The 19,656-nt window shown below is 41.9% G+C and overlaps 1 protein-coding gene across 3 annotated transcripts in view; it reads left to right on the top strand.

Moving 5' to 3' along the window:
• slc7a2 (solute carrier family 7 member 2) overlaps window positions 1–19,656 on the top strand; it is a 167,017-nt gene that overhangs the window by 32,322 nt on the left and 115,039 nt on the right. The window contains exon 1 of one of the 3 annotated variants that reach the window (XM_043690072.1): window positions 11,876–12,428. The exons of 1 other annotated variant lie outside the window; for it this stretch is intronic. In XM_043690072.1, coding sequence (XP_043546007.1) covers window positions 12,405–12,428 — 24 coding nt within the window. In that variant the 5' untranslated portion in view covers window positions 11,876–12,404. Of the gene's footprint in view, window positions 1–11,875; window positions 12,429–19,656 lie in introns of those variants that run through there. One more of the 3 variants, XM_043690084.1, reaches the window with a different exon arrangement.

Here is a 19,656-nt window from a genome sequence, read left to right as displayed (position 1 = left end):
ACTCTTGCGTTTAGAAGACTGAAAGGGGATCTGATTGAGACATATAAGATTATTAAAGGATTGGACACTCTGGAGGCAGGAAACATGTTTCCGCTGGTGGGTGAGTCCCGAACCAGAGGACACAGCTTAAAAATACGAGGTACACCATTTAGGACAGAGATGAGGAGAAACTTCTTCACCCAGAGAGGTGGTGGCTGTATGGAATGCTCTGCCCCAGAGGGTAGTGGAGGCCCAGTCTTTGGATTCATTTAAGAAAGAGTTGGATAGAGCTCTCAAGGATTGTGGAATCAAGGGTTATGGAGGTAAGGCAGGAACAGGATACTGATTAAGGATGATCAGCCATGATCATATTGAATGGTGGTGCAGGCTCGAAGGGCAGAATGGCCTACTCCTGCACCTATTGTCTATTGTCTCTAGTATTAGATATTTCAACTCTGGGGGGAAAAGATTCTGACTGTCAACCCTAACTATGCATCTCACAATTTTACAGATTTCTATCAAGTCTCCCCTTAGCCTCTGCTGCTCCAGAGAAAACAAGCTAAGTTTTTCTAGCCTCTCCTTATAACTCATACCCTCTAATCCAGGCAGCATCCTGGTAAACCTCTTCTGCATCCTCTCCAAAGCCTCCACGTCCTTCCTGTAATGCAGCAACCAGAATTGAATGCAATACTCTAATTGTGGCCAAGTTACCGTAGATCCCACACATTTTAATCTTCTGGATGAACCTACCATGAGGGACCTTGTCAAAAACATTACTAAAATCCAAGTAGACAACATCCACTACTCCACCCTCGTTGATCACCTTTGTCACCTCCTTGAAAAATTCAATCAATTATTAAGACATGACCTGACCTGCACAAAGCCATGCTGACTATCTGTAATTAGGCCATGTTTTTCCAAATGTGTGTAAATCGTCTCCCAAACTGAAGAAACTCCTCTTGCAGCTGCTGGTATTTTACCAGTGACAAGTGAACAGCTATTCTCTATAGCCTGCAGTCTTGTAAGAGAGTGTTCCTCCAACTTGGGCAGCTAATATTGGCCACAAGGACCTCATACTTAGGATGACTCCAGCCTGCCCTTAAAAATGACTCCCCTCCTGCCTCACTTGAGTTGTCATTTACTGTCCAGCCAGTGAGCATCACCACAACCACTAAATTCTGCCCATTGACTCAAGTTTTGCTGAAAAATAATGGCGGGAGTTACATATCAGCATAATTAGCTATTCAGTTTATGTTGTATTGTTGCTAACTTTGGGAACATGGCATGTTCCCTTTAACTTTCCTACCATTTTGGATGAAACTGACGATTTGCACAACATTTGCTGATTAAAATTGCTGCAGAATGTAAGTTCATTCATTAATAGTTCCATTTCATTTCTGGTGCTGGAACTGGTGTTCTGAGGAAAGGTCACTCGACCCTTGCAGCATGGGTTGGTACCTGGGACTTCGATGTTGTGGCCCTTTTGGAGACATGGATAGAGCAGGGACAGGGATGGCTGTTGCAGGTTCCGGGATTTAGATGGTTCAGTAAGAACAGAGAAGGTCGTTAAAAAAAGGGGGAGGTGTGACATTGTTAGTCAAGGACAGTATTACGGTAGCAGAAAGGACATTTGACACAGTATGTAGACAGAATGACAAGGGGCAAGGCCATATTTGACTTGGTACTAGGTAAAGAACCAAACCATGTGTTTGATTTGGAGGTAAGTGAGAACTTTGGTGATAGTGACCACAATTCAGTTTTGTTCACTTTAGTGATGGAAAGGGATAGGTATATAATACAGGGCAAGATTTATTGCCCGAGGAAAGGCAATTATGATGCAATTAGGCAAGATTTAGGATGCAATGGATGGGGAAGGAAACTGCAGGGGATGGGCACAATTGAAATGTAGAGCTTATTCAAGGTGTAGCTGTCTGACAGGGAGGAAGTGGTTGAGCGAGGCAGCTGTGGTTACCCAAAGAAGTTGAATTTCTTGTCAAGAGGTAGAAGTAGGCTTATGTTAGGATGGGACATGAAGGATCAGTGAGGGCGCTTGAGAGTTACAAGTCAGCCAAGAAAGACCTAAAGAGAGAGCTAAGAAGAGCCAGGAGAGGACATGAAAAGTCATTGGCAGACAGGATCAAGAAAAACTCTAAAACTTTCTAGGTACATCAAGAATAAAAGAATGGCCCTAATCTTTCTCGAATCAATCAAGAATAGTCATGGGAAGTTGTGTATGGAGTCCGAGGAGATAGGGCAAGTGGTAAAAGAATATTTTTCGTTAGTGTTCATACTGGAAAAAGACAACGTTGTTGAGATACAGGCTACTAGATTTGACGGGATTGGTAGTGTAGGTGAGCAGAGAGATCTCCGTGTCCATGTACATAGATCCCTGAAAGTGGCCACCCAGGTTGATAGGCTTGCTAAGAAGGCATACGGTGCATTAGCTTTTATTGGTAGAGGGGTTGAGTTTTGGAGCCATGAGGTTATGCTACGGCTGTACAAACCTCTGGTGCAGCTGCACTTGGAGTTCTGGTCACCACATTATATAACTCTGTAATTTTCTTGCAGATTTGTTTACCTACATCCTTCCTACTAGCTGGTGTTCTGTCGACTACACTGAGCAATGTAATTACACATTTTTTGTTCTGTGTTTTCATCTAAATTGATTCTTTTCTAGAACCTTCACAATATCCTCTTTCTTCAACAGTGCAACTCACTCTGCAATCAATATCAGCATGACTATTTGTTTCTTTTCTTTCCTATCTTTCCTGGACAACCTGTAACCAGAAATATTTAACACCCAGCCCTGCCCTTCCTTCAGCCAGCTTTTGTTATCACCAGATCATAATTGCATATTCCAATCTGGACCTGTAGCTCACCATATGTATGTACAGTACTTTGTGTATTAATGTGCATGCAATGTAAACCCTCAATTTAGAATGTCTTTAATGTTTCTCTTACTCTGAACCTACCTATTACATGTCTTTTCCAGTGTACGCTGGTATTACTCTCTATAATATTATTTCCTGGTTCCTACACCCCTGCAGAAGTAGTTTAGAGCCGCCCCAAAAGCATAAGCAAAATGCCCCTCAAGGAAGTCAATCCCACCTCTGTTTAAGTGCAAACTTTCCAGCTTGTACAAATGCCTTCTCCCCACAGTGTGCCAGAAATTTGAAGCCCTCCCTCCTGTACCATATTTCCAGCCACATATTGTCTTATCCTCCTGTCTCTGTACTCACTTGAGCATGATGGTAAATGTAATCTGGAGATCACTACTTTTTGGGTCCTGCTTGTTAATGTTCTACCTAGCTTCTGAAATTCTGACTGCAGGACTACATCCCCCTTCCGACATATGCCATAGGTACCAACAGGGACCATGACCTCTGGTTGATTAGTCTTCCCCAGATTAATTTGCTTGAGCTTTTCTATGAAATCCTTGATCCTGGCACCAGAGAGGCAACATAATATCTTGGAGTCACGTCTACACTAGAGAAAAACGGATCCGTTGCTCTAGTGTAGAGTACCTAAGGGGACTCCTGTATTAGCTGCCCATTTTCCTTGCATTATCAGTAGTCACCCATTCCCTTTCCAGCTATGTGTCCTTTCTACCTGCACACCTGGCAGCATGATGGCTCAGTGGTTAGCACTGCTGCCTCACGGTGCCAGGGATCTGGGTTTGATTCCAGCCTTGGGTGAATGTGTGGAGTTTGCACATTCTCCTCGTGTCTGCTTGGGTTTTCTTTGGGTGCTCTGGTTTCCTCCCATTGTCCAAAGGTTAGATGAATTGGCCAAGTTAAATTGCACATAGTGTTCAGGGATGTGTCAGTTAGGTGCATTAGTCAGGGGAAATGTAGAGTAATAGAATAAGGAAATGAGTCTGAGTGGGATATTCATCGAAGGATTGGTGTGGACTTGTTGGGCCTAAGGGCCTGTTTCCATGCTGTAGGGATTCTATGATTCTAAATGAACCTGTAGTTGACTTCTTTACTGAACATGCTTTCCATGTAACTCTCAGCTTCATAGATGCACCACCATGACTTTAGCCACTGCTTGAGTTTAAAAAAAACATAAGTTGCTGGAGAAACTGAGTAAGTCTGGCAGCGTCTGTGGGGGGAAAGCAGAGTTGATATTTCAGATGATCCTTCTTCAGAATCGTTCAAAATCCTGGCACACAAGTTTGTGCAGCCTGTGACACTTGCTGCTATGACACTATGATTTTTAAGTCTTCATGAAGTCTCCTCCATCTTCCACATGCCACAGCACGGGAAATCTGCAAAGCTGAACTGTGCTGCCACAACTTAAGGTTACTTTTACAGTATTTGCTGAATATTAGAGATTAATGTACTTCCTGTCCTCCTGTGATGTCACTCTTTGATTTTTTTTTTCAAACTGAGACCACCCAGATAGATTTTCATCTCCCAGTCTCCTGCAGGCTGAAAAAGATAGAAAAGTGAACACTTGTATCCCCTCCTCATTGAATTCCCTTACTCAGTAAACGTGCAGTAATTCCACTCTGTCTCACAGCACTCCTTAAGCAGCACCTTACTGAAGTTCTTTTCATAATCAAGATAGGTTACATCTATGATGTTAGTATTATCTACTCCTCTCAGTTACCTACTCAAAATTCAATAAGTTTAATCATGCAAGCTTTTCCTTTTTGAAATGCATGCTGATTATCCATTGTTATATTTCTCATTTCTATTCTCTTCTTTTAGTAAGGATTCCATTATTTTTTCTTCTAATTGCTCCATGATTCCCTGTACATATTCTGTCTCCCTTCTTTAAAATAGGAATAAAATTAGTTATTGAACAGTTCTCTAGCACTATAATTTTTCCACAATGAATCATTAAGTATGAGTAGTAATGCCGACATAGTTTCTTCCCTGGATAATTTTAAAATACACAAATTTGATTCTATTCCGCATATTTCAGGGCTTTACCTTCTTTTAATTTTGCTACAGAATTGGAACATCTGGACGGCATGGTGGCTCAGTGGTTAGCACTGTTGCCTCACAGCACCAGCATCCCCAGGTTTGGAGTTTGCACATTCTCCCCGTGTCTGTGTGGGTTTCCTGTGGGTGCTCCAGTTTCCTCCCACAGTCCAAAGATGTGCAGGTCAGGTGAATTGGCCACGCTAAATTGCCCATAGTGTTAGATACATTCGTCTATTGTCTATTGAAATGGGTCTGGGTGGGTTACTCTTCAGAGGATCAGTGCGGACTTGTTGAGCCGAAGGGCCTGTTTCTACATTGTAGGGAATCTAATCTCTAATCTATTAGAATATGGGAAGTATCAAGCTGTTCCTAGTGGCCTTTGTGGTCCTTGCATTACAGTAAAAAGAGAGATCTAAATCAAATAACCAACGAGGAAATGTTGATTTTTACTTGAGAAGCTGGGATTGTGAACCTGCATTCGTGAATCTACTTTTGCAATTTTTAAGCTGTCAAAAATAGCTGCTTAAAGTTGTGCACCTTTTAATTTTTGGAACTAGCATTTCAATATCTTGAATTCATTTATGTTTTATTTAATAACATATATAACAGACCATACTAAGGGGAAAGTGTAGTGATAACGTCACAAGGCCAGTAATCCAAAACTTCAGGCTAATGTTCTGCTGGCATGGGTTTGAAGTCCATAATAGCAGATATACTTTTAATCATAAACAAAGAACTGCAAATGATGGTGATCTGAAACAAACAAAACAGAAATTGCTGGAGATAATCCACAAGTCTGGCAGCATCTGTGGAGAGAAAGCAGCATTAACGTTTCGAGTCCAAACACCCTTCTTCAGAAATGCTGGCCTAGTCAGTGACACCCACATTCTGCAAATGAATAAAATTCAGATGTTAAGGAATTGGTAGCTAACGGGCGTTTTCACTGAACATGTAGTGACTACCCACTTGTATAGGGAAATGAGAATGAAGTGGAGTAGAATTCCTTGTGTCAAGCTGTCACCAAGATGATTTGCCTGGTGAATGCAGATTACTAAGCAGGTCTGTGGTATCAAACACCATTTTTCCTGACTACCCAGCCTTTCAGGATAAGTGGAGATTCTCATGAGGTTGACAGTTGACTTGGCTTAACAAATAACGTTCTTGTTGTACGGTACTCCTATCTAAATGATTAGTGGAAACTCTAACAGACTTTAATGCTATTGAGCTGTGTAGTTTACCTGGCTAAATGCCTTGAACCTTAATTCTTAGCTCAGAGGAATGTATCCTTAATGGGGGCAGGGGCAGCTATATAATTCACAAAACAGGAAATAATTGTATGGATTCTCTATGGTCAAACCTTGGGGCTTCAGCAATGGGGAATTTTTTGCTAATATCAGATATAGAGCTGGTCAAAGAAAACTCTGAAGCAAGAGTGCTGATGGATCATATCCAGTTGTTGGATTATGATTTTAGGGGTGTGTGATTGCAGTCACATAATTCAGGCAGGCAATGATGTATTGCTATTGTCTGATAACTTATTGAGAAGCAGCAGTTCTGATATGGTACATTAGATAATTATGCAAAGAAAGGAAACAAACAACCCATGACAGATGAAAATGCTTTATTGATTGCAGGACCATTTGTAGAATGAGGGAGTACAGGCAACACATATTTACGTCCCCTTGCACCAGTCTTGGTGGTCTCTGTTAGTCTTTGTGTCTCTGTTAGTCTCAGTACCAACAGTTTTGTTCTTTCCCTGGGCTGATATGGGGGAACTCCTGGTTTTCTCCAGGAAAATGGTGTGACTCTTCTCCCTGGATCAACTTCCCCTTCTGCCCCTTTAATGTACTGTATTTTGGTGGCTGGCCTCAATTCTATGTCAATCACATGTCTAACCCCTCTATACCAGTAGCCTGGGGACAATCACTCATACATCAAATGACCACTGTCCCCCTGCCCACCTCTATTTGGAAGTTAGTTCACCATTCTAAGAGTGAGTGCTTCTTATTTTTGACACACTACATTGATAATGTGTAGGGTGACGCCTGATAAATCATTGACGTAAGTCAGCACTTTGATTCTTATGACCTCTTCTCTGTTTTCATATAGAGTTAAGGCTAGTTACTAATGTGACACAGTTAAATGAGATTGCATGCTACATAAGAAATATCAAATATGGAATGCTGAATTAATGTAGGTTTAAAGGGACCCCAGATCTCAACATGAAATAGTTTATATTTTCATAATTAAGACTTAACCCTCAAATACAATGTAAATTAACAAACTATGATATTTCCCAGAGCTTTAAGTTGTAGGATTTGTTCAGTTCATATTTGCTTGTGAATGTGCATGTGCACACAAGTATGTTCTAGCATAAGGATGAATCCTCATACTAGGCTGAATTGTACCAAAAATCAACTAAGTGACAATTTCAGGCCGTTTCATGAAGTGTTTCTCTCTGAGAGCATTACAGCATTATCTCATTCAACTCTACACTGCTTATGTCGTATGTATACACCATGCCTCTTTGGCATCCACTCATTTTATCATGTGCTCACCAGCATTAGACATACTCACCATTGCCAGACTTTTCATGATTCCCGGTATCGATGCTATATTTAGAGCCCAGTCAAGTGCTGTCAGTCAGGGGTTGCCCATCACAGTTGCACTGTGAGAGGTCGGCACCCCAATTTGCTGAAAGAAATGTGGAGGCCCTGGTGGATGGGTTGGTGGAGATGATGGACCATCCACTTGCCTCAGAACTGCTGGAGGAAAGCACAGCACCAGACCTAGCCAGCCTGGTCCAAAATGGCCACCCGGATCAATGTGGCGTCCAAGGTCCCAAGGAAGGCCCAGTAATGAAGGAAGAAAGTGAATGACCTTTTGAGCTCCACAAGGGTGAGTGCCTCCATCTTCTCTCTCTCCTATCTCAGACTCACTTTATTTCTGCTACTGTATTCACAAGCCACCAAAGCCCCTCTCTTTGCAAGAAGCATCTTTCTCTATTCACTATCACTTCCCTCAGGCCCCCAGACAACTCACACTACATGCTTTCCTCACTGCCTACTTCACTAACCCAGGACACCTCACAATCTTTTTCCTTTAAATTCACCAGCACTGACAGCTGTGCCAGCCACGTTCATCCCACTCAATCCCTTCCTTTGTCTCATTCCAAGAGAAAACATCTCATGGTAACATGAGAAAGCCAAGTTGGGTAGTGGTGCATGATGTTTTTTTCTCTTGATGACCAAAGGGAGAGAATTATTCCACTGGAGGGAAAGGACTGTTACCACTCGTGATAATGCTGAGACCTCCATGCCATAGCAACCAAATTAGTGTCAAGTGACATCTGCTCTCCTATTACCACCACTGTGAATGTATTTTTGACATGCTTAAACCGCCACCCCTATTTTGCAGATTATTCCGTCTTTTCTGTTGCAGACACTGGCAGCATCTACTTTGTCTCCAACCTGATGAGAGCAGCCCCTCAGGACATTACTATCTCTCCACCTCTCGGGAAGAAATTACAATTCCCTCAGAGAAAGCATTGACGAGCATTGACTCTTCCACCGTCCCCTAGCTCAGATAATGACACCTCAGTGGCAATATGAGCAAAAATATAGTACCATACAGCCTATACAAGTTGGATGGGTTACACATCAACAGAACTGGGATATCCTTGCAGGAAGGTTTGTGAGTGCTATTGGTTTAAATTAGCATCAATGGAATGGGAACCTGAGAGGTAACCCAAATTGAAAGGAAGTTAAGCTGATAATAGGAAGTAGGAAAGGAGACCAGAAAACAGAAGAAACAAAACCAAGCATTAAGTGTACATTGAATAATGAATGATGGCAAAAAGACAAAGGGCAGGTAGAAGTAAATGGTTATGATTAGAGTTGCCATTACAGAAACATGGCTGTGTGGTGACAAGGATTGGAAACTGAACATTCAAGGGTATTCAATATTTAGAAAGGACAGCTCAGAAGGAAAAGAAGGTGGAGTTGCATTGACAGTTAGGGTTAGGATCAATACATTAGTTAGGGAGAATCTCAGATTGGCTGGACAATGTGTGGTGTCTGTTTGGTGGAACTATGAAACAGCACAGGTCAGCAGACATTATCTATCGGCCACCAACTAGTCGTGGTAGTGAGGCACATGATATAAATCAGGAGATAATAGAAAATTACAGTATGTGCAACACAGTAATCATGGGAGACTTCAATCTGCATGTAGACTGGGTAAACCAATAAAGTACTAAAGCTGTGCTGAATGAGTGACCACAATATGATAGAATTTTGCATTATATTTGAAAGTGAAATAGTTCAGTCTGAAGCAAAGATGTTAAATTTGAATAAGAAAAGTTCTGAAAGCATAAGGCGCAAGTTGATTGAGCAGGATTAGGCAAATACATTAAAAGCCCTGAATCTGTGTAGACTGTGGACAGCCTTTATACAACTATGACATGGATCAAAACAACTACACATTCCATGAAGGTGTAAAATCTCACAATAGGTCAGTTAGTAACTATAGCTGACAAAGGAAATTAAGATTTTTATAAGAATAAAAGAAAAGGTCAGAAAAATAACAAATCAGAGGATTGGAAACTCTTTTTAGAAAACAGTAAAGAAGCATCAGGAAACTGAAAGACAAGGGAGAATAGAACACATTTACAAACATCTAACAAAAAAAATAGAAATGTAATGTAAAAGCCTCCACACATACAGAAAAAGGAAACATTTAACTAAGATGTACATGGGTCAATTAAAAGCAGATCTAAGAGAATTTCTAATGGGAATAAGGAAATGGTAGAGAAGTTAAATGGTTACTTTGTGCCTGTTTTCAGTGAAGAAAATACAAAAAATCACTCCGAATTAGATATCCAAGTGACTGGGGAGAATGATAACTTGGAGGAAATTAGTAAAAGGGTTGTAGTGGAGAAGATAGTGAGGGTGTAAGTTGTTAAATTGCTAGGACCTGATGGTTTACATCCCGGGATACTGAAAGAGATAGTTGATGCAATGGTAAATGTCTTGCAAAATTTTACAAGTTCTGGGCTGATTCCTGCAGATCACAAATGTCTGCCCACCATTTTAAGAAAGGAACATGGGAAAGAAACAGGAAACTAAAGAAACATCAGCCTTACATCAATGGTAGAGAAAATACTAGAATCTATTGTAAGGACATGATAAATGACCTCTTTCAATTAAATGGACAATAAAAAATACCTGAGTAAGCACAGTCAACATGGATTTGCAAATGGAATATTGTGTTTGGCAAATGTGTTGAAGTTTTTTGAAGATATTAACAAACGGGAGTTGATGGATTTTCAGAAGGCTCTTGAAACGTTCCCTCACAGGAGGTTAGTTCGCAAAAGTAAAGGGAATTTGAGTACGTGAGTTGTGAGTCTTGCTTCAATTGTGTAAGAGCTTGGCTAGATTGCACCTGGAGTACAGTCGGTTCTGCTATAACATGCATTTCTTCAAGAATTAGCGATAACGTGATTGGAGAATTTAGACCATAATTTGTATAATGCAAACTTTCCTTACCGTTGGTTTAGATGGTGCTGCTGATATGCAATTTTCTTATAACGCGGGAACAATAGTATTGTAAAAAAGATATCCGTGAGCTCAAATGCAGAGGTGAAGTGCTGAAGTGTGTTCTGAGTTAGTCTGAAATCAGTTAAAGTGATGTGAGGAGACTGGTGTTTTGCTGATGTCAACCTCTGTGAACCCAAGGTGGAGGTAAGTTGCTGGCCGTGGAGTGTGCCATGAGATGTTCGTGAATGAAGTTGAACACAGAGGTCGGGAGAAGCAACTGGTGAGCTTCATCTGCCAGGTAACTCCTCAGACTTTGTCTGGAATTGGTGCCACCTAGTTTCTCAACAGTAACAATGCAAATTGCATAGAAGTGAGGTGAGATCAGCTAATGATGGAAATAAAGTGCTCACCATTAACTAACGAGATTCCCATCTAGTCATTGAAAGTTTAAAAGGAAAGTCAGGAATTTTTTCATGTCGGAAGTCAGATCCTTTTCATCCTCTAGTATTCTCCCAGATTTTTCATCACTGCCCATGTGGCTGAAGGGCTGGGAAAATTCTGCCGAATATAACCTTTGAAGCTGATGTTCTTAATTCATTATACATTTTATTATGCTGATTATGAAATGTGGCTTTTTGGGTGATTTTTGTTGATTGCGGTTTCCAACAACATTGTGTACTCAATCTTTGAGAATCATTTAATGCTTTTGTTAAGAAACATTGTCAGTGGTTATCTTGCTGCTGAACTTGGATAAATATTCATTTTTGGCAAGAATCCTTTTTCAGGTTAGCATTTTCAATCCTTCCATCCCTTCCTGAGTTTTCAAAAAAATTATGACATTGAATATGGCCTGTAATATCCTCACTGCTCCCCTTCTTCTGCTGCCATAACTGCCAGGTTAACTGAAGGTTCAGAGGAAATTCCTGCCCAGTGATCCTTTAATAAGGAACAATAAGTTGTTATTTGATGCAAATGTAACTTTTAAGTACTCTTCCTTTTTATAGATTTCTACTGTGTATGTTGACCACTTTGTTTCAGAGATCAATTGTATTACATGATTCTATGATTGTATCAATTGTAGTGGAAACTGACTTTCCAGTTTATCAGGACCAACAAAGAAATGGAAACTGAAATTCTGCATTAGTTGCAACATGTTTTGCTGTGACTGTATCGTAATTGGTTTTGTATTTTAAAAATTAAATCTAATTTTTTATGTTGAGTTGTAATATTGCTTGGTTATACTTTATAGCACTTTTATCAATTGTCAGATATATCCAGATACATTTTAATAGCAAGAAGCTCAGTTATTTTTGAAGCACTCGATATTTCTCAGGTCAAATTATTTCCATGCTTTTCATCTGGCATACAAAAATATTCTAATAATACCATGAATAATGAGGATATATAGGGTGCATGGAAGCAAATCATGTAGTGCCTTACAAAGTTTGAGTATGCACAATTATTGTTCCAACAAATGTTATTAATGCTGCAGTTAATTTTTAAAATTTGGAAACAGCCTACATTTAGCTCCCCAAAAAAGCACAAAGTGATTATTTGGTTTATTTTAGCTTTCTGTGCACTAGACCATTATAACTGCATTCTCCACACTGAATTAAATGCAAAGTTGTGACAATCATACCAAAAGTGAGATTGCTGCCAAAGTGATAGTAATGCTGAAACCAGTTAACAGCTGTAATATGTCTGGAGACAGATGATATCTGAACCATGTTTTCAATATGCAGTGACAGATGGCAGACACTTTGCTCACTGAGCTGTAGTTAAGAGGACTGAGTCTTCAAAGTATTCCTGCTGACAGTACTGTTTCTTGACATCTGACAATATTTATATGGCATTCTGCACACTCTGTAACACACATCAGCTTCGATAGAAATTCATTTCATATTCAGCTATACACCTTTTTGCACTGCTGCCGTCCATTACCTGAGTAAATTAGATGGGTTCAGCAACAGATGAAAGTGTAAGTAATATTTCTATATTTCCCAGATTTGGAGAAGAGAATCAGTTCATAAGGTAGCAGGGGTAGTTGCAATTATCCCATAGAGCTGGGACCTGGCTTGTACTCCTTTTGCACAGCATGTTATGTCGACCTCCGTGGTTAGAGAGAGACCTGTCCCTGCTGCCATACAGCTGCGTAATCTCCAGAAGAACACCATAAGAAGACTACTGCTGCAATAAGAATGCACCTCCCTGTGCCTGTGCACATCCCACAGCAGTAAACATGTTGGCACCAGGAGTGCTTGTTGTATGGTAAAGGTTTCTGCACACAGTAGTTGACTATGGTCTGTGTGAATTTCAGTGAGCCTTGAGTGCAGCTGGCTTACAAATTGTTTGTAGTTTTACTTCTGTGAAGCCCTTGTGAGCTTTTCAAAATCTATTGCCATCTATGACGTTTATTATGCTGCTCCACATGGCTTCATCTTACAGCAGCTCCAAAGAAAAGTAACAAGTAAAGAGATTAAAAATGGTGTAGCAGGAGGCAAGCTGTGGAAGGAGACTAACATGAATGTGGTTAAGAATTAGTTAGAGAGGGCGACAAAGTTTTAAATAGAAGTTAAAGACAAGAGAAAGAGGGAAAATATAAGAAGCAAATTATTAGAAACAAAAGTACAGGAAGAGATTTTCTTCCATGCCTAACACTGCCATCATTCTTAATGGCAAGTTGTGTGAAGGTGAGTGTGTTTTGGGGAGCGACTGCACAAAAATATTTTCAGAACTACAGAATTAAATGGAAGCCAAATACTGTGGATGTTGGAGATCTGAAACAAACACAGAAAACACTGGAGAAATTCAGCAGGTCTGACAGCATCCATGGAGTGAGAAACAGCATTTTGAATCCAAGTGACTTTTATTTGGAATTAAATATTTTGTTCAGAATTTATTTGCGTGGAATGTAAGCTGTGTTTGAAAGCACATTAAAAAGTGAGGCAGACTTATGGATTGTTGTCCAATGATTCTAACATCAAATTGGTTGCATCAATGATCAAACGTTTACATCATCAGGTCCTACCAACCCACAACTGTAAACTATGCCAAATTAGTTAACTGGCCTTCTACAGCAAGTAACAATCCCTTTTTAAGGTTTTTAATTTCTGGGAAGTGTGCCATCAGTCTAGCAGGTTTTTTTTTGCCGAGCAGCAGAGTTTCTAAGAGTGTAGGGCACAGTAAAGAAAACAGTTAGAAACAGTGATCTAGGAGAAAAATGAACAGACATTTTTAAAAGCATGGATGAATAAAGAAGAGCCAGCACAGGCATGATCAGAGAAATCTGTGTCCAACAAATGGCATTAAGAGAAAGCAAGTGAGGATAGTGCAATTGAAGTATAAAAGACATTTGATAAAATGCAACCATATTATGTCTGATATGTTGTGATCCAATCCAGATTTATGTTATGATCTGGCTAGGGGTGAGTAACCTTTTTTTTAATGGAGGCAAAGTGTGTGATTTGATATTTAATAAGGGAATTAAGCCACAAGAATTCATAGTTTTGACCAACTAACAATTATGTTTTACTTTTCTAATTGTAAGGTAGAATAATCTGCAATATCTATACAACCTATTTCCTAAGATCTGAAGTAAATATAAGAACGGACAAACCATGGTCAAATACTCCACAGAGCACATCAAGTAGTAAGTGTAGGCAATACAGATCCAGTGGATTCCTTAGCAACTTCTCCTCGTGCACACCGACCATTAGTGACACTGTGCATTATTAAATCTAATTACATTTTACAAAGAGTACCAATTTCTTCTCTTTTGAAGACCAATCTATGGAACTTTCTGAAAGCCACTTTATCACAGATTACTCACGTGCACATGCAAAACTGCAGCTCTGCAGCTAGCTTTGCTAAGTTTTTACTACCTATGTGTCCTGAGTTGTAATGTTTCTCACATGCAAAAAGCACAAATGGCTTATGTGTTCCTTTCATCTTCATTCTGCTGCTCTGCACCATTAATGGCATATGACATTTTCCAAACCCCCATAGCTCCCAAGGCTTTTCTTGCACCCTAAATCCTGGAAACTCATACAACATAAAAAGTAGGCGCGGAAGTAGGCCATTTGTCCCATTGAATCTACCCTACCACTTACTAAGATGATGACACATCTGATAATCCTCAATGCAATTTCCATAAGCTCTATAATTCCTGATTCACTTAATGAGTCAAAATCTGTCAATTTAAGCTTTGGATATATTCAGTGATCCAGCATCTATAGTCCTCATTTCTTTCATAACTGGACAACTTCTTAGATTGTACCCTCTATTTCTAGATTCTGTCAGAAGGGAAATAACCTCTGCATCTACCCTGCCAAGCCCCCTAAGAAACTTGCATGTTTAACTTAGGTCTGTTCTCATTCTTCCAAATTCCAGTGAGTACAGGTTTAACTTACTGAACACTTCTGCATAAGCAAAACTCTCCATACCCAGAATCAGCCAGGTGAATCTTCTCAGAACCAAAACTGGGATTCCAGCTATGGTCTGATTCGTGCCTTGTATAGTTTTGGTAAGACTACATTATATTTATATTCCATTCCCTTTGAAGTAAAGGCCAGCATTCCATTTGCCTTTCCCATTAATTGCTGAGTTTAGATGCTAGCTTCTTATTCATGCATGAGAACTCCCAAATCCTTCAATGTTGCATCCTCCTACAGTCTTTGCCCATTTAAATAATATTAATTTCTTATATTCTTTTGAATTAAATCTCAAGTTTTTGCATACTCACTCAAACTGAATGCTGAATTCTACTATTTTATGTTCACCATGCAGACTCCTCCTAAGGATAGAGGCTCTATTCCCTGAATCTAAGTACCTGACTCTCTAACTAAGCAAGTCTTCTCCTTTGCCACCCTCATGCTGCCTAAAAAGACTGCTCAGAAGTCTATGAATTGTTCTTAAATGATCTATTGAAAACCGTATAACAAATCATGCCCTTATTTATTGATAAGGTTGAATTTAGCAACCTAACAGTCAAATGTAGTAACGGGTATAGAATCATAGAATCCTGACAGTGTGGAAGCTAACTGTCTGAAGAGTATCCCACCCAGACACAACCCCCTACCTTATCCCTGTACCCTACATTTCCCACCTAACCTGCACATCCGTGGTCTATGGGAGGAAACCACAGCACCCAGCAGAAACCCATGCAGATGTGGGAAGAACATACAATGTCCACACAGACAGTAACCCAGGATTCAAAACGAATCCCTGGCGCTGTGAGGTAGCAGTACTAACCACTGAACCACCGGCACACTGAGCTAACGGGCAAACAGTACCTCTGTCTTGCAAGCAATAGCTTGTCATGGTTGTCAGCAGTCATCAGTCAAGGGAGTGGAGTTTTCTGTGTGGCACAATCCTATCTCAATGTCCCACCAACAACTTGCATCAGCAGCCTACATACCAAACCCGCTGAGCCTGCACCAACCAAATAGCCATGTTTAAAAATTTAAGGGGAGTAGTCCTCAGTCAAGTTAAGGAGTTGCCAGCATTGAGGTGGTTTCCTGTACCATCAGTCAATGCTTTGTCTGATGTCAGTCCAGGAGAATGAGCATGGTTAGTTAGCTACTCAGCGGTCATGGTCGGGATCCTCTCCTAATAGGTGTTGTGAAACCGATGCCAGGGGCCGTTCACCTTTCTTGGTTTTTGATGCCTTGTTGTGGAATATTTTCTCCTGAAATGAGAGAGAGAGGGGAGGGACTGAGAGGGATGAAAGTGCCTGGTACAACTATTAGTGCTGTTACATATGGGGGAAAGGTGATGAGGTGCCTGAGTGAGTGCATAGGAGATGACGAGACAAGACAGGGTTAGTAGTTTGAGGAGATTTATGTGAGTGAGAATTAGGGATGATATTGCATAACATGGGCAGAGACAAGGAAGAGTGGCCAGGAAGAGTGAGTCATTGACCATCTCGTGGCATTGCTAGGTGTTCTCTAGAAGGCTGAGACCTCAATGACCAAGGCGGCAACCTTGGACCAAGCTGGCATGGTCTGGTGTTGTGGGTTCTTCTGGCGGTCCTGGGGGAAAGGGACAGCCTTCCTTTGTCCCACCCGATACTCCAAGGCCTCCAGGTTCCTATCAACAAGCAACTTCCTCTTATCTGCCATGTTCATGGCAGATATCACAAACTGCACAGGTTATCTCTGTGCTGCCAGTTTGATTGAGAGTTTAGAGTGAGCTTTATTGTCACATGCACTCAAACGAGTGCAGTGAAAAGTTTACAATGTCACTGCTTTTGGTGCCATCTTAGGTACAAGATACATAGCTACAGACTCTTCAGTGTTTGACTGGGTAGTCAATGGCCTTTAAAGGTGGCACAAGCACCAGATATCACAGGATGTTCCAGCAGTGGTGTGTACTTCCAACTATGGTGAGTGGGGGAATTTTGCGAATATCAAAGGGGAACAGTAGATAATGAATGAAGTGAGTTTGGGACAATCATGTGGTAAAACCTGCTATACCTGCCACACTCCATGTAACCCAATGAAAATGACACCATGGGAAAATTCAGCCCATGGGAACATAGAAAATAGGAGCAGGAAAAGCCATTTGGCCCATCGTACCTGCTGCACCATTCAACATGATCATGGCTAATCATATATTTCAACACTATTCTCCTTATGCTCTCCCCAAAATAAATGAAAGCAATTTTTCAGTTATCAGGAAAACGTTAATTGAAATGCTCACAGAGAATGTAAGGAAATAGTAGGCTTGAAGTAAATTTTTAAAAGGAAATGGAGATGTTGAAAAAAATGGAAAATGAAATTCATGGCAGAAATGAGAGATTTTGACAGAAATACATGAGAAGAGGCGGTAGATGTTAAATAGTACAATTTTAAAGGGGTAGAAATTGAGAAACTTGAAGGTGATTGTGTATAAGGTAAAAACAATGACTGCAAATGCTGGAAACCAGATTCTGGATTAGTGGTGCTGGAAGAGCACAGCAGTTCAGGCAGCATCCGAAGAGCAGTAAAATCGACGTTTCGGGCAAAAGCCCTTCATCAGGAATACAGGCAGAGAGCCTGAAGGATGGAGAGATAAGTGAGAGGAGGGTGGGGGTGGGGAGAAAGTAGCATAGAGTACAATATGAATGCAATCATAGTTGCTTTGGTGGAACTGTGCCCAGAGTGCTAACAAAACAAAAATTACTGTCAACAGCCAACTGCAGTACAGAATACTGGTGGCTGCTGGTGAATCAAAATAGCAGATGTAGAAAATGCACTCATTCCAAATTAGGGCCACTGCTTCCATCATTCCTAATGTTTGTAGGCTGCTTACATCATCCAACAACACTTTTGAAATAAAGTTGGTGGTGCACAACTTTCACCACCATTTGTAACTCCTCAGATACTGATACACAATATCCAGCACTCTTCAAACATTCCAGAACATTCCCCTGGTCTCTGGAACTGCTCAGACACCATTAGCCATGTGGCTGGTGCAGCTACCATCCCCACGCTGATTGACGATGTCACTTCCGCCCCCATCATGGCTGCTTCCACAGCTACTTCCGCCCCTCACAATTCCTCATGCACCACACGTGACATCACTTCCGCCCCTCACATCATCGCTGATGTCACACGTTCAGTGACTTCTGCCCACCCACTGCCGTGTTTGCCACCACTTATCTGCATTCTGCTGACACGCCCCCTGCAGATCCCACTGTCACCATCCCCGCCCCCCAGAACTCTGAGGGCAACACCACCCCTGTTCATTACTCCACCCCCATTCCCCCCACCACCACACTCACTCCAGTTACAGGCTCCGCCCCCACTCCCAGCTCCACACCCACACCGGGTCCCAGCTTCCAGCCCTGCTGAGTTTTCACCATCCCTCCAGACATCCCCCTCACTGAGGACGAACAATCAGTCCTCAGCAAAGGACTCACATTCATCCCCCTCCGTTTGCGCATCAATGAATTTAATACACGCCGTGACGTTGAACACATCTTCCTCTGCCTCCGAGCTTACTTTCATAATCAGGATTCCCGCCCACCTTCTAAGGACCCCTTCGCCCACCTCCAACACACTGCATCCACCTGGACACTCCGCGCTGGCCTATTACCTGCCCTCAACCTCTTTATTTCCAACCGCCGCCGGGACATTAACCGCCTCAACCTGTCTACCCCCTTCCCCCACTCCAACCTCTCACCCTCATAACGTGCAGCCCTCCAATCCCTCTGCTCCAATCCCGGCCTCACCATCAAGCCAGCAGATAAAGGGGGCGCAGTGGTAGTCTGGTGCACTGACCTCTACACCGCTGAAGCCAAACGGCAACTCGAGGACACTTCTTCCGGCCGCCCCCTCGACCATGACCCCACCCCCCATCACCAAACCATCATCTCCCAGGCCATGCAGAACCTCATCACGTCAGGAGATCTCCCACCCACAGCTTTCAACCTCATAGTCCGGGAATCCCGCACTGCCCGGTTCCACCTCCTTCCCAAGATCCACAAGCCTGACCACCCTGGCCGACCCATTGTCTCAGCATGCTCCTGCCCCACTGAACTCATCTCTACCTACCTCGACACTGTCCTATCCCCCCTAGTCCAGGAACTCCCCAATACGTTCGAGACACCACCCACGCCCTCCACCTCCTCCAAGATTTCCGTTTCCCCGGCCCTCAACGCCTCATCTTCACCATGGATATCCAATCCCTCTAAACTTCCATCCACCATGACCAGGTTCTTCAAGCCCTCCGTTTCTTCCTCTCCCGACGTCCCCAACAGTACCCTTCCACCGACACTCTCATTCGTTTGGCCGAACTGGTCCTCACCCTTAACAATTTCTCCTTCGAATTCTCCCACTTCCTCCAGACCAAAGGGATAGCCATGGGCCCCAGCTATGCCTGTCTCTTTGTTGGCTACGTAGAACAGTCGATCTTCTGTAATTACACCGGCACCATTCCCTACCTCATCCTCCGCGACATTGATGACTGCATTGGCGCCACCTCGTGCTCTTGCCAGGAGGTTGAGCAATACATCAACTTCACCAACACATTCCACCCTGACCTCAAATTTACCTGGACCATCTCTGACACCTCCTTCCCCTTCCTGGACCTCTCCATCTCTATTAATGACGACCGACTTGATACCAACATTTTTTACAAACCCACCGACTCCCACAGCTACCTGGATTACACCTCTTCCCCACCTTACCCTTGCAAAAATGCCATCCCGTATTCCCAATTCCTCC

The sequence above is a fragment of the Chiloscyllium plagiosum genome, chromosome 1 (assembly GCF_004010195.1).
Source record: "Chiloscyllium plagiosum isolate BGI_BamShark_2017 chromosome 1, ASM401019v2, whole genome shotgun sequence".
NCBI classification, from domain to species: domain Eukaryota; kingdom Metazoa; phylum Chordata; class Chondrichthyes; order Orectolobiformes; family Hemiscylliidae; genus Chiloscyllium; species Chiloscyllium plagiosum.
The sequence above is the reverse complement of the archived record's forward strand: the minus strand, read 5'-3'. Positions and strand labels throughout refer to the sequence as shown.